Here is a 22,244-nt window from a genome sequence, read left to right as displayed (position 1 = left end):
ACCCAGAAATCGGCCCAAGCCATTATGCTCAATTAATATTTGACAAAACAGGGAAGAGCATACAATGGAGTCAAGACAGTCTCTTCAATAAGTGGTGCTGGGAAATTTGGTCAGATACATGCAAAAAAAAGAAACTAGATCACCAACTTATACCATACACAATAACAAACTCAAAATGGCTAAAGGATTTAAATGTAAGACAGGAAGCCATAAAAATCCTACAAGACTCCATAGGCAGCAAAATAGCAGACATAAGTCACAGCAATATCTTTACAGACACAGCTCCTAGGGCAATGGAGACTAAGGAGAAAATAAACAAATGGGACTACATCAAAATAAAAAGCTTCTGCACAGCAAAAGAGACCATCAATGAAACAACAAGAAAGCCCATTGCATGGGAGAACATATTTGCCAATGATATTTCAGATAAGGGTTTAATCTCCAAAATTTACAGAGAACTCATGCAACTTAACAAAAGGAAGATAAACGATCCAATCAAAAAATGGTCAAAGGATCTAAATAGACACTTTTCAAAGGAGGACATAAGGAAGGCCAAGAGACATATGAAAACATGCTCAAAGTCACTAATCATCTGAGATATGCAAATCAAAATGACAATCAGGTACCATCTCACACCTTTCAGAATGGCTATCATCAATAAATCAACAAATGACAAGTGCTGGTGAGGATGTGGAGAAAAAGGAACCCTTGTGCACTGCTGGTGGGAATGCAGGCTGGTGGAGCCACTGTGGAAGACAGTATGGAGTTTCCTCAAAAAACTAAAAATGGAACTCCCATTTGACCCAGTAATCACACTTCTAGGACTATATCCCAAGAAACCAGAAACACCAATCAGAAAGGATATATGAACCCCTGTGTTCATAGCATCACAATTTACCATAGCTAAGATTTGGAAACAACCTAAGTGCCCATCAGCAGATGAGTGGATTAAGAAACTGTGATACATCTACACAATGGAATACTAAGCCGCTATAAGAAAGAAGGAATTCTTATCATTTGCAACAGCATGGATGGAACTGGAGAGCATCATGTTAAGCGAAATAAGCCAGTCGGAGAAAGATAAATATCACATGATCTCTCTCATATGTGGGATATAATGATCAACATAATTTGATGAACAAGAATAGGTCCAGAGACAAATGGGGGGCGGGGTGGGGGGGAGGGGAGGGGATGGGGCAGGGATTGGGTGTTAGAGAGCAAGGAAAGGACTTGTATGCATGCATGTTAGCATAATAAATGGACACAGACACTGGGGTGGTGGGGGCTTGCCTGGGGTGGGAATGGCTGAAGGCGGTGTAAATTGGGGAAAAGGAGATATATGTAAAACTTCAGACAATAAAAATAAATTATTAAAAAACACACACACAAAAACTAGCAGGATTCAGCCATGGATGCTGGAAGGCAGGGTTCAGCTGGGATTAGTGACCAGAAGACATGCACAGTAGCCTTTCTGGCATGACAGTCTCAAGGTAGTTGAACTTCTTACATGGCAGCTCAGGACTAACGGAGAGTTTAAGAGACCTCAGTAGAAGATGCAAGGTTCCTTATTGCTTAACCTTGAAAGTTTCAGATATTCTATTTTTGAAAATCCTCATTCTATTTTCCAAAACAAGCCATTGAGGTCATCCTTGATTCCAGGAGAGGGGAATTCACCTCTACCTCTCAATGGGAGAAGGGCAAAGAATATAAGGTCGCCTTTTACACAAATCTAAACCAACTGTTAGGGCACCTAGCACAGCAATGATCCCCAGACTTGCTGTGTCTGGAATGTTTATGGCGATGGACAGCATTTACTTCTGCAACGTGTTCTGATCCTCTGCCAATAGAAGATGAATTCAATTCTACTGTTGCCCATTTCTTTTTCAATAAGCCATGATGACCCAAAAGTGTGTGTTTGTGTTTGTGTGTGTGTGTGTGTGTGTGTGTGTGTGGTGTCTATTATTATTAACTAGTGGCCCGGTGCACAAAATTTGTGCATGGGGGCGGTGTGTCCCTTAGCCTGGGCTGCACTCTCTCCAATCTGGGACCCCTCGGGGGATGTCCGACTGCCGGTTTAGGCCTGATCCCTCTTGCAATCCAGGACCACTGGCTCCTAACCACTCACCTGCCTGCCTGCCTGATTGCCCCTAACCACGCTGCCTGCTGGCCTGCTCACTCCCAACTGCCCCTCCTGCTGGCCTAATGGCCCCCAACTGCCCCCCCGCAGGCCTGCTCACCCCCAACTGCCCCCCACTGCTAGCCTGCTTGCCCCCAACTGCCCTCCCCTCCTGGCCTGATAGCCCCTAACCACCTCTGCCTTGGCCCTGCCACCATGGCTTTGTCAGGAAGGACGTCTGGAAGGTCTCCCAGTCTAATTAGGAGATTACCCTTTTATTAGTATAAAGTTTAGAGCCTTTCCAAGTCAAGGATCATGCAAAGTCAGAGCTACAAGAGACATCAGAGATGAAATCTGTTCCTGTTTTATAGATGAGGAAATTTAGGTCTAAAGTAGCTATGTGACCTGTCCCAGGTCAGAAGCTGATTAGGGACAAAGCCACAGCTGGGATCTCCTGCTGCCATGCTAGAAGACAGGAAATCCTGAGTTATGTGTGGAGTGAGCAACCTTTCCCCTAGAAACAGCCCAGCCGGCCTTGATTCAGTACCCTATCTTATCATGAAACATTTAAAAAGCAGCTATTTATTTCAATTGCACCCATTTAATCTTGCATATCTACCCAATATCTAACCATATTCAACAAATGTTTACTGAGTGCCTACCAAGTTGTGCACATACTATACAGATACAGCTGCTTGGAGAGGCTTTCCTTCTAGTTAGAAGGTCATAATACAGAGTGTACAGGAGTCACTTTCCTCTGGACCACTTATTCAATCATGTTATTTTATCTTGGAGTACTTCTATAGCCCTCCCTCTCCCCTTCATATACAGAACAGACCAAGGGGCCAAGGATTTTGAGTTTTTCTGCTACTTCAAATGCCTGTTTTGAGAGGGTGTTAGTAAAAATGTCCACAGGTTGATGTGAAGTTGTTATTGCTCCTTTTGTGTCGAGAGACCTTTGCTCATTAGACGAAGTGACAGATAGCTTTGACTTTATTTAGATCACAGGGACTCCAGGTGGCAGCCCTAAATACAGTCTTCATGGCTTTGGATTTCCTTTTGTATGGTGCCTGTTCACCATTAGCTTTTGTCTTTTTCTGCTGCAGCTAATTTACTTTCCTCCTGGACCAGCAGGGAGAAGGGGAAGGGGTGTGGACAGGGCTTGCTGAGGACTGTGACACCTCCTAGACACCAGGTCCACCCCAGCCCGCCCTCCCAGACCTGGGCGGGATCCATCACTCCTCCCGCTCAGCAGGAAGGAACCCCCAGGGCAGGGGTCCCTGCCAGGGAGTGGGAGTGGGGCTGAGGGTGGGAGAGGAAGAGGGAGGATCAGGGAGGAAGGGGATGGATAAAAAGCCAACCCCATTCCACCCCTGGGGACCTCAAAGGCCGAACCAAGGCAGGGCTGGGGCGGCTGGTGGAGGGGGAGTGGCAAGTGAGGTGCGTTCCAGGAGCCCTGGGCGGCGGCGCTCCGGCCGGAGTGGGCTGCTCGCTGCCCTGGCTCCGGGCGGGCACCGGCTCCCGCCCAAGGGGAGGAGAAGGAACCAGATGGGCGGGTTCAAGCGTTGGCGGCGGCGGTCCCGGGGCGGCCGGCTCCTCCCCGCGAGTGTGGCTGTCTGCGCTGGCCGCGCCGAGGCAGTGCGGCGCCCGCCGCCGAGGATGCCGCCCAGCGCCCTCGCCGCGGCCGTGCCCCGGCCCTAGCGCGCCTACCGCAGCCCGCGCCCCGCGCCCCGCAGCCCCGCGCCCCGCGCCCCGCGCCCCGCGCCCGCCGCCGCCTCTTCAATGGGCAACCTGCTCGGCGGGGTCAGCTTCCGCGAGCCCACCACCGTGGAGGACTGCGACTCCACCTGGCAGACGGAGTCGGAGCCGGAGCCGGAGCCGGAGCCCGAGGAGCCGGGGCCGGGCGGCGGCGAGGGCCCGGGGCAGGAGCCCGAGCAGCCGGCGCAGCCCCCGGAGCCCGCCGGCGGGCGGCCCCGCGCCAGTCCCGCGCCGGACCAGGACGCCGAGGCGGCGGGCGCCGAGCAGGTACGCGGCCCCTGGTGGCTTCGGGCTGGGCCGGGGCGCCCTTGCCCCGGGCGCCGGGAGGAAGGACGTCGCGGGCGAGAGGAGCGAGCGCCGAGCTGTCCCCGCGCGGAGGGCAGGGGCACCTGGCGGCTGCTCGTCCTCGGCGGCCAGACCCCTCGGTGCCCCCGGCCGCCCCGCCGCCCCGCGGACCCGGGGGCCTGCGGGGGCTGGGCGCGCCGCGCCGATCGCTGCCGATCTGGGGCCTGATCGCGGGCACGACCAGGAAGTCCTCCAGGCAGAACCCAACTTGAATGAGTGTTTTCGTGGCCTCTGCAGCGCAGCTGGGTGCTGCGAAGGTGGGGTGGGAAGACCCTGTCTAAAAATAGAGGTCTGTGGAAGCCGGTCTGGTGCGTGTTATTGGTGAAAATTACCGAGAATAAGGTGGGACCGCAGTTGATCGGCAGCGAGCGCTCTCCCCTCCAGGGGCGGTGACAGCCTGTGAAAGTGCTGTGGAAGGTCCCCATCCGAAGTTAAAACGCCACGGCTTTTACCCCCAAGTAAGGCCTTTCAACGGAGGAGTTCAGGGCGCTCTTCACAAATCTTATTTCACGCAGCGGACTTGTTGATCCAACTGTGCTTAAATCATGTGCCTAATACAATTTGGAGGAGAGATTAGCAAAGAGATAAATATCCCCTGGACCCTCTGATGCAACAGAAAATAATTCAGAAAACTTTAAAAAGGAGGAACTGCCAGCGGTTCTCAACCTGTGGGTCGCGACCCCTTCACAGGGGTCGCCTAAGACATCGGAAAACACATATAGTTATATATTGTTTTGTGATTAATCACCATGCTTTACTTATGTTCAATTTGTAACAATGAAATTTCGGGTCACCACAACATGAGGAACTGTATTAAAGGGTCTCGGCATTAGGAAGGTTGAGAAACACTGGTTCTAGCCAAACCTCTGAGGAAGTGTGCATTGTAGAGGCATCTACTGTTTGCTCTGCATCAGGCCTCCTCTGGATCAGTGATGGGCAAACGAGAGTGAAAAAATGGAGCCCAAAGAACCACAGGTTCTTTGCTCAAGTAGAGGAATCACCCCCCAAGTACTACTGCGGAGGCTGCCTCATACAGCTTGCTGATGATCTCTGTTTGGGTCAGGAGGAAACATGAAGTCTTAGTGCAAGCTCTATGCTACACAAGTTATTTTATTTTATTTTTTTTTTTTTTTTTTTTATTTTTTTTATTTTTTTTATTTTTATTTTTTTTTTATTTTCCTCTTAAAGTATTACAAAGGGTATTACATAAGTATCCTTTTTCCCCCCCCCCGCCCTTGACAAACCACTACCCTCCCTTAACACAAGTTATTTTAATCAACTGCAATTTTGGGGGTGGGGTGGGAGTTGCTGGTTTTAATTCTCATTTTAGAGAAGACAGGCCTAGAGAGAAGCTTGCTGAGGATCAGCCGGAGAGAGAAGGATGCATACCCAAGTATATATATGGCCAGTGTCAGAATCTTAGCCTGTTGGAATTGTGAATATCCCTCTGCCCCTTGGTTCTGGTGTGCTGCTGGGTCATTTTGCATTGCCATTCAACCCCGGGAAAGTACTACATGCTGTATTCTATGTTTTCCCCTTCCATTTGTCTCCCAACTAAGTAACCGTCTAAAGGATTTTGGGTTATCAAAACACACCAGCAGAGATTCAATCCAACCATCAGGTCCATCTATAGAAACCAACTTGATAATTAATGTTTCAGACAGTTAATTGCAACCCCATAAATGGTAGACCAGCTTTCCCTTTTTTCCTTTAATGATTGGTTTTTCGTGTTGGTATCACCACCTAACTTCTAAAAAAAAAATCTTATTTTTAATTTTGCTCTTTGACTATCAACCCCATTTGTTCCCTACTCCACATAGTCAATTCATTTGCAAGTACCACTGGCGCTCGCTCCCTTTAAAGTATATTTCAGACTGACTACTTTTTGCCACTTCCTAGTCTAAGTGAATACTTGACAGGTGATGGTGCCATTAACTCAGATGGGGAAGTCTAGACAGAAAGCAACTTCAGAGGTTAAATCAGTAATTCTCTTGAGTTAGATACTCTCTGGGACATCCAAGTTGAGTAGTTAATTATATCGGTGAATGAAACCCCAGTCCTGGAGTCCTCAGCATATAAGACTGGTGGTATTTAAAGTCATGAGAAGATACTGGTCATCAAGGACTGATGCAGAATGAGGACTAAGCCTTGGACACTCCTCAGTTTAGAGCGTGTAAAGATGAGGAGGAGCCAAAGAGGGGAACAACGAGGTCAGAGAAACCTCCGGAGGTGTGGTACCTGAGTGTTTGAGGAAAGATAGAGGCATTCACTGGCTGGTGCTGCTGGGAGGTCCCTGAATTGAGCACTGAGAAATCATTTGGTAAGATGAGAATTTGTTAGTGACATTCACAGGTGCTGTTTTGATGGAATGCTGAGGATGAAAGCCTGGTTGGGGTAGGTCACGGGAGAAGAGAAGGAAGCAGGGAGTAAGAGCAGCTCTGTGATGTTTTACTATCAAAGGGAGCAGAGCTATGGATCTCTTGTAATCAAAGGGATTTGGGGCAAGGAGGTTTGTGTATATTTAAGATTAGAGATGCTACAGCATGTTTGATGAGGGGAATGAGCCAGAAAAGAGGGACATTTTGATGATACAGGAACTAGGAACAATATGTTAAGGAACAAAATCCTTGCCAGAGCAGGTAAAAAGGGATGGGATAGAGAGTGCAAAAGGAGCAGGAGTTGGAGGAGCAGGGATGGATGCTGGCAGGTTGGTACATTTAGAAGTTGGAGGCGGCAGTGGTGCTCATGATAATGCTGGGCATTAGGTAGGGCATGAGTCATTACCTTCATTTCACAGATAATAAAACTAAGACTCAGGTAAGTGATTTGCTTAAGGCCTAACAAGTAAGTAGCAGGGTTGAGACTAGCCCAAGTCTCCTGCTTCCAAGTCTTGGGCTGTCGACATACCAGAGTTTCTGTAATGACCTTTGACTTTTAGTGGAGCTGAAATTGATTTGTACCTAACTAGTTGGACTGGGAGCCCAGAGCATGGGAGCTAGTTCCTTTGCTGTCATTGGACTCTGGGTCTGGTTCATCTTCTCTACGTCTGGGTTACCTTGTTTCTAAGGTGGAAACACTAATAACTGCCAGCCAGGTGCATTAGAAGAATCAGATGAAATGAAATACATGTAAGCACTTTGTAAATGGAAAAGTGCTTTCTATACAAATGTAGGCTGATGATTCATATGGTTGTAGCTGAGGCTAAATAGATTCAGAAACTTGCTAGGCAGAGCTCTTTTGGAACTCTGCCTAGCAGTTCCAAAGGCCTAGTGTGGCAAGGACCAGAGTTTAAGCTTTTCCTTGCTTATGTAACATGGCAGAGTAGCTAATGTTAAACATCAGAGAATGTGGTGGTAAAGTGTCTCTGTACTTGTAGTAATAGTGAGAATCACACCACTTCAAAAACATGCAAAAATTGCTTAGACCAGTGGTTCTCAACCTTGGCTGCACATTAGAATCACCTGGGAATCTTTTTAAAATCCTGGTTTCTGGGCCTCATCCTCCGGAAATTCTGTTTCTTTGTTATGGGGTGGGGCCACAACATTAGTAACAAAGAAACAGAATTTCCGGAGGATGAGGCCCAGAAATCAGGATTTTAAAAAGATTCCCAGGTGATTCTAATGTGCAGCCAAGGTTGAGAACCACTGGCTTAGACGAAGCCAATCTATCAACACAGGGGGGCGGTAGGAAATGATGAGAAAAGGATTGGGGGAAAAGCTCTTAATGAATGTTGAGATTTAAACTTTGTCTTCTATTTCATCATTGTCATCAGTCTCATTGTTCTTCTGAGGGATACTGGATATGAAGCACCTTCTTACATATTATAGTGCTACATTTAGTTTACACATGGGTTGTAAATAAATTACATTGACCTACATCTTATATTTTAAAACTTATTTAATGGTGGTAGAAATTTTCCTTAAAGTATAAATAGTATGAGTTAACTACTACATATAAGTCATTACAGTCTGAAGTTCATTGAGAGCTTTTCATTTCTCTGTGTGTATATATTTTAAATTTGTTAATTTATATTGCATTGTATTATCACTGAATTAACACATTATTCTTGACTTTGTGTATTTATGATGGTGCTATGAAGGATGGAATTTAGAAAGCTATTTAGTTTGTTTTAAAAGCCTCTTTTTCTTACATAAATATTACTTGATTTCCAAAAGCAGCTAAATATTGCAAAACTAATGACAATTTTCTATGTAGAATTGATTTATTATCTTAACATGTTTTTTTTCAGTATTATGTAAAGTATTCTAAAATAAGTTTTGTCATAGAATCAGTTGTATAACCTATGGTAATGTACTGGTATATGTCTTAAATTCATTTTGAATTCTATTTTGATGGATATTTATCCATAACATTTAGCCTCTGTATACTTTTAGTAAATAATAAAGTTTTTAATTTAGTAAAACACCTTAGGATAAATGTTATTACGTTCAAATCAGGAAGACAGAATGCCAGCAAATGTTATAAGTATTATTAAAAGGACTTTTATAATGTTTTCAGTAATCTAGACAGCTTGACACTGTTTAGGCTTTCTTTATGGATGGTCATTGTTTTAAGTTTGTTCTGGAAATTTCTCAATGAAATTATCTTGTTTCAACATGTGAATGGAATTTCACTTTTTATTTTAGGTTGCTGATTCCACTGAAGCAACTGCTAAACCAAAGAGAAGTTTTTACGCTGCGAGGGATTTGTACAAATACAGACACCAGTACCCAGTAAGATACAGAAATTTTTTTTTTTCTAAAATGAATGTAAAATATTCCCCTTCTGTTTTTCTTATTTTGTGGTGCCAGTGAACAAACATTCAAGAAGGGTCGTTGTGCGTTTTTTAAATATGTGCATATGCTGGAGATTGATTTATTTTTTCCTTTAGCAGAACTTCAAAGATATCCGGTATCAAAATGACTTGAGCAATCTTCGCTTTTATAAGAATAAAATTCCATTTAAGCCAGATGGTGAGTAATCTGTTACCTTGGTAAGAAGCAAAGTCTAAATAATAAGTGTACCTAGCTATTCTTTGTTTATTCCATGGTCAGTACATTCTCAATGCATGTGTTCATTGACTGGGTTCACTTCGCTAGACAGTCTAATGCAGGGGTGGGCAAACTTTTTGACTCCAGGGCCACAATGGGTTCTTAAACTGGACCGGAGGGCCGGAACAAAAGCATGGATGGAGGGTTTGTGTGAACTAATATAAATTCAAAGTAAACATCATTACATAAAAGGGTACGGTCTTTTTTTTTTTTTTTAGTTTTATTCATTTCAAACAGGCCGGATCCGGCCCGAGGGCCGTAGTTTGCCCACTGCTGGTCTAATGTGTCCCCAAAGTCCTAGACCCTCAAGTTGTAAGCATCCACTTAGCAAATTCTAGAGGAATCACTGTGGATTAGCAATACCTTCCCACCACCTGTTTACAGTGGCTATTATCTGACAAGTAGTGGAAGCCATTATTGTGAGTGGGAAGGAGAGGACATTTTTAAAACCATAGAAAATTAGGTGATTAAGGAACCTTAGAGCTCAAATTCAGCTTCCTCATTTTAAATGTAAGGTCACTAGGTCTTAATTCTTGAATGACTGACTTGTTGAGTTACTCAGTTGTAAGAATTGGGTCTGGGTTCCAGGGTTCAGTATTCTTTTCACTGTGCCATACATGAAAATTATTTAGAACATAATTGAAAAGCAATGTTTATATTAGAATGATCTTTCCTGTAGACTTCCAGATTCAGGAGTGAGGGAGCTATAGCAGTCCTAGTTCAGTGTTCCAATATCCTGCCTGGGAAGAGAACTGCACATACAGTAGGTCTCCACTCAGCTCTGCAAATAAACTTGCCTCCTTCTTCACAACTCCATAGGTGCCCTCATAGGGTCTTTTCTAAACTGATCGTTATAAGAGGATGCAGCCACTATGGTAATATGCATATATCACTGAGGCACCATGCTATGATTCATGGTGGGACTCCTAATTTTATTCAGCTCAAATCAGCAAAGCTGGCTTCTCTCCTTAGAGCCCTTATCTCTGTGAGGAGACCAAATGGCCCTGGCTCTTGCCCTTTGCTCTCAGTGAAAACTGAGCCAAAACCACAGGAATGTGAGTCAGGAATGAAGGTCATGGATTGTAAAACTTCCAAGTGGTAGGGCCTTGTCTTTTTGGATGAGCTAACTGGAGGAAGGATATCTTAAGCCTGAGTGGAATGTTTGGAGGAGGAATTCCCTGTACTGTGCACTAAGAAACACACCAGTTGGGTGTTAGGACTAAGAATTGTTGAAAGGCTAGAACCACTTTAATTTTCTGGTGTCTCAAAAGTCTGCTCTGATTTGGAAGAAAACATCTGGATAAAAATGCTCTGCTGTATTTACTAATTATAAAAACACACTGCTTTATTTACTAATTGAAATAATATTAATTCAGCTATTAGTATTTTTAAAAAATATATTTTTATTGATTTCAGAGAGGAAGGGAGAGGGAGAGAGAAAGGTAGAAACATCAATGATGAGAGAGAATCATTGATTGGCTGCCTCCTGCATGCCTCCCTGCAACCCGGGCATGTGCCCTGACCGGAATGGAACTGTGACCTCCTGGTTCATAGGTGACACTGGCTGGGAAAACTATTAGTATTTTTTTTTAGGACTTGGGGTAAGACAATTTTTTGAAGAAATGCAATGACAAATTATTAACTTGACTCTGATTTGAATTTAATAAAATTTACCTACAGGAATACCTTTAAATAACATTGAACACAGGCCTGGCTGGTGTGGCTTAGTTGGTTGAGCATTGGCTCATGCACTTGAAAGGTTGCCGGTTCCATTTCCAGTCAGGACACATACCTGGGTTGCAGGTTTGTTCCCATCAGGGCACATGCAACTGATAGATGTTTCTCTCACATCGATGTTTCTCCCTCTCACACTCTCTCTCTTTCTCTCCCTTCCTCTCTCTAAGCATGTCCTGGAGTGAGGATTAAACAAAACAAAACAAAAAATTTTGAATATAGAGATATGACAGTATTTAACTGAATTATTTTGATATTTCTAATAGATTTATTTTGGAGATAGTAATTTAAAACAATAAATAGTGCACTCATATTTTGTAATCTTTACCAAAAAATTTATTTTGAAATCTTATAAGATAGGTGGGGGTCAGAAATTTTAGCTAAGGTCACGTTAAATGTTATTCTATTTTATTATATAAATTATCTCAACTCACACATTTTCCTCTCTAGTATGTGTACATACATACACACATAATTGAAAAGTGATTACATACACTCTTGACAGTAAGCATAAGCCTGCAGGAATGTATTTTACTATTAAAAAGGAGAAGGGGCAGTTGGAAGGGAAAACAAATGGGAAGCTATGGAGGTAGTTGGTTTCAACACGCTGATAAAGCCAACAGAATGATTCAAAAGCAACTTTTTACCAAACCTTTTGAGAGTGGCCCTCTACTAAAAACTGATGATTTCTGGAGGAAACAAAAATGAGATATGTTTAGAGAAATATTACGTTGTTCTTTTTTCTATAAAATTGACTAAATGGCCCATTAGTCTACTGAAAGGAACTTGACAGATAATCGGGAGGTTTTTGTTAAAATAAGTTCCTATAGGGGAACTATAGAATGTGACCAAGAGGACTTACTTTTTGAAACAAGAAAGACCTGTGTCCTATTTCTACATTTATTCTTTTATTAGTGTGTGACTGAATAAATCACACACTTTCCTCATTAGTAAAATGGAGATAATAACTGATTTGGGAGAGTTTTGCAAAGATTAAGGTAGATGATGTATACTAGATATAACATGGGCCCAACATATGGTAGGTACTCAACACCTTTTTCTTTTATCTTTCAATTTTTTTGTTAATCATTTTTTCCATTTATTTTTAGAGAAGGTGGAAGGGAGGGGAGGAAGGGAGGGAGAGAGAGAGACATAGACATGGATTGGCTGGCTCCAGCAAGTGCCTCCACCAGGGTTAGGGATCAAACCTGCAACCCAGAGGGCAGACCAATACTCTAACCACTTAGACATATACTGGCCATGGCTCAACACCTTTTTCTTTCAATATGTTTTTATTGATTTTAGAGAGAGAAGAAGGGAGAGAGAGAGAGAGAGAGAGAAACATCGATGTGAGAAAGATTGATCAGTTGCACCCCCATAAACCTGGCTATCTGTCCTGACCCAAAATCGAACCTGTGACCTTTCAGTGTAGGGGAAAATGCTCCAACCAACTCAGCCACACCAGCCAGGGCTTCCTTTCATTTTTTATTCCTTCTTTTCCTGGCTTCTCTCCATCTCTTTCTCTTCCTCCTTCTTTTCTTTCTTTTTTTTTTTTTTTTTTTAAATATATTTTATTGATTTTTTACAGAGAGGAAGGGAGAGAGATAGAGAGTTAGAAACATCGATGAGAGAGAAACATCGATCAGCTGCCTCCTGCACATCTCCCACTGGGGATGTGCCCGCAACCCAGGTACACGCCCTTGACCGGAATTGAACCTGGGACCTTTCAGTCCACAGGCCGACGCTCTATCCACTGAGCCAAACCGGTTTCGGCCTTTTCTTTCTTTTTCCCTGGGATTCATCTCAATTTGACCCTATCTAGTATTTAAAGAACTATAAGACCCTTTAGGGCAGGGATTGGTAAATATTTTCTGTGCAGGGCCAGATAGTAAATATTTTCAGCTTTTTGGGCCATATGGTCTCTGTTGCAACTATTAAACTCTATTGTTCTGGTGTAAAATACATAAATGAATGTTGTTCATTTGTGCATGGCTGTGTTCCAATAAAACTGTTTACAAAACAGATGTCAGACCGTAGTTTGCCAACTCTACTGTAGAAAGTTCAATAGAACTTTCTGCAATTTGAGGTATCACTTTTTAAAAAATTAGGCCTGTTATGCAACTCAGTGTATAGCATAGGGAATTCATTTTTTAAAAGCTATATCCTTGTGGGCTGTTATTAATATTTAAAAACGTCTAATACAAAGCTTAAGTGGTTAAATTTTAAAATGCCTTCAACAATGTTTTCAGTGTCTGGTTCACTTTCTGAATATTTACTGTTCAGGTGTTTACATTGAAGAGGTTCTCAATAAGTGGAAAGGAGATTATGAGAAGCTGGAGCACAACCACACTTACATCCAATGGTCAGTTTCCTCTCCTCTGTCATGAACCGAGCCCTATTTAATCATGTATGTTTTCCGGACAATGTTAATATACAAATATTATTTTTCTGAAAAACAGGCTTTTCCCCTTGAGAGAACAAGGCTTGAACTTCTATGCTAAAGAACTAACTACATATGAAATCGAGGTAATGCAAGCTCATTTTATTTTATATGAGATGGCCAAGTAATATTGCTACTTTATTGACCTGGTAACTACTGAATCATTTCAGCTGACTTTTTCTTTTCATTAGGAATTCAAAAAAACAAAAGAGGCAATTAGAAGATTTATCCTGGCTTATAGAATGATGTTAGAATTTTTTGGAATAAAGCTGATTGATAAAACCGGAAATGTTGCTCGGGCTTTGAACTGGCAGGAAAGGTTCCAGCACCTGAATGAGTAAGTGAAGCCCCTGCTGTACATCAGGGCCACCATGTTTCTTTCCTCCCCTTGGTTGGAATTCTCCGTGGAACCCGGGAATTCCCAGAGGAACAACGAGCAGATGGACTCAGGAATTTGAATTCAAAAGCTGGTCTGAAATGCATTTTATCCCGCTCTATATTCTAAAACAAAACAAAACAACAAAATTCCAAGTAGAAATATGGCTGTTTTGCTTCAGAGCTGTTTATTCCTGAAACGGCTCCACTGCCCACAGCCAGTGGCCTCCTTCCCTTTTTATGACTTGTTTCTTGTCATTTATGACTACTGTTTGTATACAGTTTTCCGAATCCCCTCTATGAGGTTGTGAGCTTCATGGGGCATAGTTTGTTCCTCAAGCTTAGCGCCTTCTTGGATTAAATCCATGAACTAGGCCTATGACACAAAAATCATTTTATAAGACTGAGATAGTCTCATATACAAAAAAAAAAAAAAAATTCAAAGAGGGAAATTAGAATCTTCTCTGTTTAGGTAAAAAACAAAAGGCCACTTTTGGTTCATGAATCTCAAACCCTTTGAAGGACATTTTAACAGTTTATTTGGAATTGATTTGCTATATTCTTTTGCTTAGATATTTGTAACTTTCATTAATACTTTTACCCAAAGTTATATTTTCTTTACATGCAAACTGCCTTATTTTTCCTTTTTAATTATAGAATGGCTTATGAGTGCTGGACTATAAAACCAACAGCTTGAAAGCACTTGTTTAGCACGTTATAATTAACTGATCCTGGCAGGTACTAAGAAGAAAAATAATTAAAACTACCTAATAAATTTTTCTTTGTCCAAAACAAATCAGAATTTTGTGCATCAGTTAACTAAAATTGTTGTATATTTCTAGAACATTCATCTCACTTTAGTAAAATAAGTATTAATGTTTAAGCCTTTCTTTTACTTTATTTATTTTTATTTATTTATTTTAGAGAGGAAGAGAGGGAGGGAGGGAGGGAGAGAGAGACATCGACTTATTGTTCCACTTATTTATACATTCATTAGTTGATTCTTGTATGTGCCCTGACTGGGAATTGAACCCACAACCTTGGAGTATTGGGACAACAGTGTAACCAACTGAACTACCCGACCAGGGCTCTTACTTTTTTTCAGTTATAATCAACACTATTAAAATGGTGACTTGTGCTAAAATACTGAAGAAAAGGGCATAAAGCTTTATGATCCTGATTAGAAGACCCATTCACTCATAACTGAAGTTAAATTTGACTTAGGCACTTAAAGCATAAGTATGTAAGTCTGCCTAAGCAATGCTGGTAGCTATCTCTAGACAGAGTTTCTAAGCTCTTATGTCATATTGTCAAAGAAAGCTGTATGCAACTAGCCTATTGACATGAAGGATTGCAGAAGTAAATCTTTGGAGAGGATGGGTCGTATCTCATCTTTCATGTACTCATGTTTATCATTTTAGAGAATCTCTGCCTCCAATTTGTTTTTGGTTGGAATAGCAATCTTGTTTAGCAAATGTTTGTTGAATGAATAAATGATGAACAACATATGTTTGTCAGCTTAAATCCTCCTGGAGTTATATTGTCAGACCTCTAATTGATAGCTGGAAACAGAGCCCTTCTGAAGGTTTTAGTTAAATGATTTCCTGGGGTGAGTCAGGGGAGGGGAGCCTGACCTGGCTGCCATGTGCTCCCCCTCTGGCCCCCCCCATGCAGCTTCGTTACTTTCCACCACCCATTGTCTCTTTTTCCTTCCCCTGGCGATTGCATAGAGCTTTTCCAGCTGTGGGTGAATTGCCTTAAAATCTTCCAGAAAACAACTTTCCTTTGAGGTTTAGTTGCTAAAAATTTATATTGACTAGATTTGAACAAATTACAGGGGACTCTAGGAAGACTTCTATTTCATTTTTTTTTTCTTCAGTTGGTTTCTTTTCTGATTTATTCTTAAATGTCATAACTTATTTTTGTTTTAATCTATATGACATCTTGAGTTTTTTAGAGTAGACAAGGAATTCAATATTTATTTATAGGAGCCCAGCCGACAAAAATATTGAATGAAAGTGAAATGAAATAATGTTCAGTGAACAAGTGGCCATGGCTAGAAGAGGTGAAATATTTTCAAACATGACAGTACAGATATATAAACCAATCACTAAGATGTATTTCCAATTTTATTTGTAATCACCTTAGATGACTGAGTCATATTTTAGATTCTGGAATCTCCTCTAACTTCTATTTTCTGTTTCCTCGTCCTTGCCTTTTGTGTATTCTCTCTTCACTTGCTTGGTCTTCTTGAAGAAGTCCTTACCTCTGTCTAGAAGCCCAGCCTCTCTTGTTTATCAGCTGTATTACCCCAAAGATTACACATAGGATTAGGAGGATTGTAGCTACTTTTCTTTCTTCCATTTTGTGTTTATTTGTCATATTTATTTCAAATCATATTGAAACACCTAATTTCTTTCTTGTATAATTTTATTCCGTCATCCTGATCTTTATTCTCTTCAACCTAAGTTTTTGTCCTTTTCTACTGTTACATAAATATTTTTAATTGGAGAGTGTGTAGATATAAATGTATACATAAAATTTATTTTGGCCATTCATCTTGGACCGGATAGATGAGATTGAGCTGTTGGCAAATATAGTAAATTTTGTTGTGTCATATAATTCATTAGGATTTAAAAAAATATTCTTTCACTTTCCCATACTTCTCTTTACTGTAGACATATGACGTAGATGTTGCCCAAGAGTTTTGTCACTAAGTTTTTAGATTATACAGAATCTATATTAACCTAACAACTCAGTTGTGCCACTAATGGCAAATTGGCCTAACTTCACCCAAATTTATATTGCTCCCAAATACCCTTACTTCCTATTAAAAAGTACAGATTCATAAGGCTGAAACATGATTTACCTTTTGCCTTCAAAGAGTTGGATGTTAAGATAATACTTTTTTGGTAAACAACTGGAAGGATGGTGACCATAAAAACTGCTGGACTTATCTTTTCCAGTGTTTGGTTAGCTCAAATCCTTAAGACTTTTGTTTTGTCCAAATAAACTCTCTTATTAAACTATGAAACCATGGAACCACTCCCTGGCTTCCCTCAAATAATTCATTAACATCCTTCTCATTCTTCCCAAATAGTTTGCTAGTTATTCCTAAGTGAAATCCTCGAAGCATGTTCGGAAGCCAGGACAGGTATATGCAATGCTTGTAACAAGTAGTTTCTGAGGTATAAAGTAGGTTTTAGAAAGTTAGAAGTAAGTGATGGGATGGTTGTGTTGCAATATTGTGTAAACAAATATCTGGGCTGTTGATGACAATACATAATTAATATATGTAGCTGAAGATTCCTTTTGGATGCAGCCAGGCATGTGTAATAAAGCAACTATTGGGCTGAGTGAAGTCGGGGAGGAAGATTATGAATTGTGACAAAATAGAATTGGGAAGCTCTCATCTGATAATGGCCTTAGTAGGGGGACAGGAGAAAGATGATAGTGCAATCTGGGAGAAAGGCCATCTTTGAAATCAATGTCATTGGAAGGAAAATTTAAAATTCTTTGATAGGGAAAGAGGAGGAGAGAGAGGCCAAGCATGGATGAGAATTGAGTTACTAAGTTGGGGTAGGTACAAATATGGTAGTCCTTAATACCAGATATTTAAATAATAACAATAATAATATTAAATAGTACCTATTATTTATTGAGTTCTACATGGCTTACATATTTATCAACTGATTAAATTGTTGCAAATGAAGTCCAGCAAATGAGGATACGAGCCTTAGTGAGCCATCGTCATTTCTTGTAGCTGTAAGTGTTCTGCTAAATTAGTCAGTGTTGCATCTTTTGTTAGAATTATTCTATCAGGATAGAGTGCTTTTTTGCATCTTTCCTTATGAGTTGGCTGATATGGTAGATTTTGCTGAACAGTTGATACTGCAAATCATACTGCTCAGTTAATAGCTAATATTGTGTTTAGGTTCAGCACTGGTTACCTGTGACAGGTACAGTACATTACTGTTGCAAATAAATACTCTTGTAGATCGTTTGTCCTCAGTGTATTTAAGAAACAACAACATCAGTGGAAATAAATTTTAATCTAAATTTTTCAAATTTGAAGAACTTAAGAAATAAGGAGAATATATATTATATGTTTGAGTTTCACATGATTGACATTGCATTGAGGTATAAGGATTTCATACCTTCTAATTTGTTTTTCTTAATCTTGTCTCTACAAGTCATTACAAGGCTTATTTCCATAAAAAAAAAACAATTTCCCAGTAGTTTTTATTTCCCTGCTTTCCTCCACCTGATTTCCTCACCCCCTCATTTTATTCAATCCTCTCTTTTAGGTCCCAGCACAACTATTTAAGAATCACCCGCATTCTTAAAAGCCTTGGTGAGCTTGGATATGAAAGTTTTAAATCTCCTCTTGTAAAATTTATTCTTCACGAAGCTCTTGTGGAAAATACTATTCCCAATATTAAACAGAGCGCGCTGGAGTATTTTGTTTATACCATTAGAGACAGAAGAGAAAGGAGGAAGCTCCTGCGTTTCGCCCAGAAACATTACACGCCTTCAGAGAATTTTATCTGGGGACCGCCTCGCAAAGAAGACGCAGAAGGAAGCAAAGCCCAGAAAATGCCTGCCCCTCCCGTCCCCAGCCCTAACAGTCAAACTTCTATGCTCAAAAAATCTAAGGACTCCAAAACTTCCTCCTCGGCTGCTCCCTTAAATAGCAAAACAGCTGAAGAAAAAAAAGCGGCGCCTGAAGAGCCTGGGGCAGTGACAGACAGGCCCTGCGCAGAGCCCAGCAGCGCGGCCGCCAGGCCAGGGGATGCAGAGGATGGGAATGCTGAAAATTCAAATTCTCCACCAGAAGAAACAACGAGTGACCCCACAGAGAAAACTGAGAGTGCATCTCCTCCCGAAAAAGATGATGAAGGTGAAAATCATAACAAAGACTGTGGAAGTTCTGGAAATACAGGTTCCCAGGATGAGGTACTGTTTCAGTGAATTATCAGAAACCCACAAACCAGTTTAGGGAGAGGAGGCGGAAACTGCTGTACAGTGTATCCGAAAGAACAGAGGTCACAGTTCAAATTTTGGCCATCCGTTTATGATTTATGTTGTAAGCATTTTGTTTGTTTTTTTATTCTGGATGATATTAAGTTTAATCAGATGTTTAAGACAAGACCCAGTAAATGAATGTATTCAGTAACACTTTTAGGATGTGAGTTTACAAATTCTGTGTACAATAATTATTTTATAATTATTTTCATGTATCTGGAAGTACTGGTGCAGTACTTGGGATGTCAAATAAATTATTTTGAGAGGTTACAGTCTACTTGAAGAAAACCAAGAGGATAATTTCATTATGTTGCCACACCTTTGCCTGTTTTATGGATTCCTTTGTTTTTTTAAGCTGGAAGAATCTAGGAGTAATTTGGATTTTTAATCAGAAAGTAATTTGGATTGTTTTCATTACAATACCTCAGCATATTTATTTTAGATGAAATGGATGCTCTTGGGGAGCTGTAACCCCCCCACACCCCACCACTCATTTATCAGTCTTGCTGTCTTTTCCTCTCCCCTCTCTGCACTCACCCTCACCCACTATCTTGTCAGCCAGCAGCTGCGTTTCTGGTGTACATTTGGATGAACTCCTGTATTGAAACTTAAATGGGACAGAGCAGGACTTACAACTGTATGATTTCAAGACTTTCCTTTGCTTGAAATAATAAAAATGTTTTTCTGTATTAAGTGCTTAAACATTTTTTTTGATGCAAAAGTCCAAGAAAAGAATTTTGCCTTCTGTGGCTGTTCCCTATAAATTTGGTGCTTTGTTTCTGAATGTAAATGAGTAAGGAATTTAAAACTAAGAAAGGAAATTATTTTTAAAAGGCATGGCAACAAGGCAATGGTCCCTAAAACCATGAATATCTCAGTGTTATGAGGATTATGAAATTGACAATATTGCTTATAGTGTATTTTTAAATTATTTATTTATTTAAATCCTCATCCAAGTTGGGGGGGGGGAGGGGAGAGAGAGAGAGAGAGAGAGAGCGAGCCATCAATGTGAGAGAAAAATATCTGGAGATTGAACTCACAACCCTAGGTATGTGCCCTGACAAAGAATTGAACCGACAACCTTTAGGTGCACAGGAGATGCTCAACCAACTGAGTCACTCCGGTCGGGCGTGCATCTTTTTAAAAAGAATTACAATTTGATGCATCTCTAAGTTGTCAAACCTTGAAATTGAGAACCGATTTGAAATTCCATATACTCAGTTTTAGTAAACACTTAATGTGTTAATATTGGTTAAGAGCAAATGCTATTTCTTGTAATATTTTAACATTATTATTACACATCAGGAAAAATCATAAACGGTGAGAACGTCAAAATATGCATACATATATAGTGAAAGCAATGAATAGAAAAAATTTTTCATTTTATTTAGAAAGGAACTGGCTTTTGTGTGTCTCTTCAGCTTTTAAGAAAAGTTCTATTCACTTTAACCCCCAGAGAATGTTTACTATGTCACATTTTTAATCACATCATATATCATCTGTTCCATTTATTGATCAGAGGATTTTAAGTGGAGCATTTCTGGAAAATAAACACACCAGCAGTATGCCTTTACAAATATGATTTTATTGCTTTGAAGTTTACATGAAACATCACATTGCTCAATCTTGACTTTGTTTATATGAATGTTAGTAACACTCGTTTTGTATACCATATTCTAATAAATATAGAACATTTATGATTTTTGGTTTCCAAAATATGCCAATTTTTGCTTCCTTGTGATTTTGAGAAGTGATTTTTAGGATTTGGGGAAACAATTCTGCATTTACATTTCAATTTCTTTTTTACATGAACCCTTGAAGATGGTGCTTGTTGAAGCAATGTCTCCATAGAGTTCAGTAATCAGTTTTGTAGGGTTAGCAGTTGAGAATAGCTTGTCATGTTGGGCTGAATTATAGGAATACAATTAATTGAATTCAAAATATCTTATCAATTTGACATACATAATAAAGTCGTCAGACTGTTTTCTAGGTGCATAATGTTAAGAACTTGTGACCAGATATTAAGATAGTAAAAAGTGGACAGATACTAAAATAAATGGGTATCATCTAAATTACTTAGAAACTGTATGTAGTATGTCAGAACCCTTAGATGTAAAAATATTTTATTCAATAATTTAACTTTCAGAATATTATTCCTAATTAGGGGTTTATTTAGAATGTGCCATTTAATTTAAGAACATCTTGTCTCAAAGGAAAAACTGCCTAGCTTCCATTGAAAACAGTGGCCCTTTCCCACCATGTTTTATTTTAAATGCATATTCACATGTAACAGTATGATTCCTACATTTAATCTGTGAGTAATTTATGAAAGAGTTATTCGGTGGAGAATAATGGAGAGGATATTATTTACTTTAGATAAGAATTATGAGTGTCTAGACTTTTTCCTATTAAGAATAATACTTTTACATTTGATAATTTTTAAAAAAAGATCTATAGATATGTATTTATGTGTGTCTTACATATGAAACAACCCTTTGGGTTTGACTGATGTTTTGTATCTTTAAAAAGTACCATCTGCTTACAGAAATTTACTGAGAAGCTATTATAAAAATGCAGTGAAGCATGGCCAAATATCTAGAAACATTATTGAATTTTTTGCAAATATATAAACTTTATTGTTGAACCTTGGACTGTAAGGATACTAAATATTGGCTATTGATAAAATACTAACTTGCATTTCACGGCAAATCGATGTTATACTGCTTGATTAGTCCAGTGCATTTCTAATATTTTGTGCTTTTATATCTCTAAGGATATGATATATGTGAAAATACTTTGAAATATTGTAAAGTGATAAAGTTATAAGGCATATGTCAGTACAGTAAAGGTTTACAACATTAAGAACATTGTGCCCTTATATATTTCCATGCTTGATCTCATAAGAAATTCAAAAGAATCACAATAAAAGTGAAACTATGTCTGCTTTATCTAAATCAGGTCTAGATCTCAGTTCAAAAAGTACTTTGTATAGTTTTATTTTAAATTTAGTTTTTCAGACTACTTATTTGCAGCTTCAAGAAGAAAATAAAACCTACAACTCAGGAGTTATTAGAGAAGTTCTAAGATTTTTTGCTTAGTATTAAAAATATAAAATATGAAAATGCTGTTCGTAGCACCTGTCACAGTCATTATGTTTCCTATTTTGTGGTATACAGTAACCAACTTTGCTTTTAGCTTTTATACTTTAATCTGAGTGAAAGCATTGTCTGGTGAAAAAGGAAAAACAGTCTAGTGTTACATGTGAGTTATTCTTCAAAAAATCATTTTAATAAGTAAACTTCCACATCAAGTGGTTAAAATGGGTTGGACCGGTGGATAGAGACTATTTGGTTAATTGTTTAAAGTTAAATTTCTGAAGTTTGTAGTAGAGTTATGGCTG

General features: G+C 40.0%; 1 protein-coding gene across 2 annotated transcripts; it reads left to right on the top strand.

Moving 5' to 3' along the window:
- The first annotated feature begins 3,883 nt into the window (after positions 1-3,883).
- OGFRL1 (opioid growth factor receptor like 1) lies at positions 3,884-20,409 on the top strand. 2 transcript variants are annotated; one of them, XM_070418296.1, is made up of 7 exons: positions 3,884-4,141; positions 8,866-8,952; positions 9,114-9,192; positions 13,288-13,366; positions 13,464-13,530; positions 13,636-13,781; positions 18,127-20,409. In XM_070418296.1, exons 1-7 carry the CDS (start codon positions 3,899-3,901, stop codon positions 18,788-18,790), a joined length of 1,365 nt encoding a protein of 454 aa, XP_070274397.1. In that variant the 5' UTR covers positions 3,884-3,898; the 3' UTR covers positions 18,791-20,409. The 2 variants fall into 2 exon arrangements, with proteins under 2 accessions (XP_070274397.1, XP_070274396.1); XM_070418295.1 differs by having other exon boundaries at positions 9,111-9,192.
- The last annotated feature ends 1,835 nt before the right edge of the window (positions 20,410-22,244 follow it).

This window comes from Myotis yumanensis, unplaced genomic scaffold (genome assembly GCF_028538775.1).
Source record: "Myotis yumanensis isolate MYYU_CA2020_CCGP unplaced genomic scaffold, mMyoYum1.0.hap1 SCAF_6, whole genome shotgun sequence".
Lineage (NCBI taxonomy): Eukaryota > Metazoa > Chordata > Mammalia > Chiroptera > Vespertilionidae > Myotis > Myotis yumanensis.
This window is presented reverse-complemented; position numbering and strand designations above follow the sequence as displayed.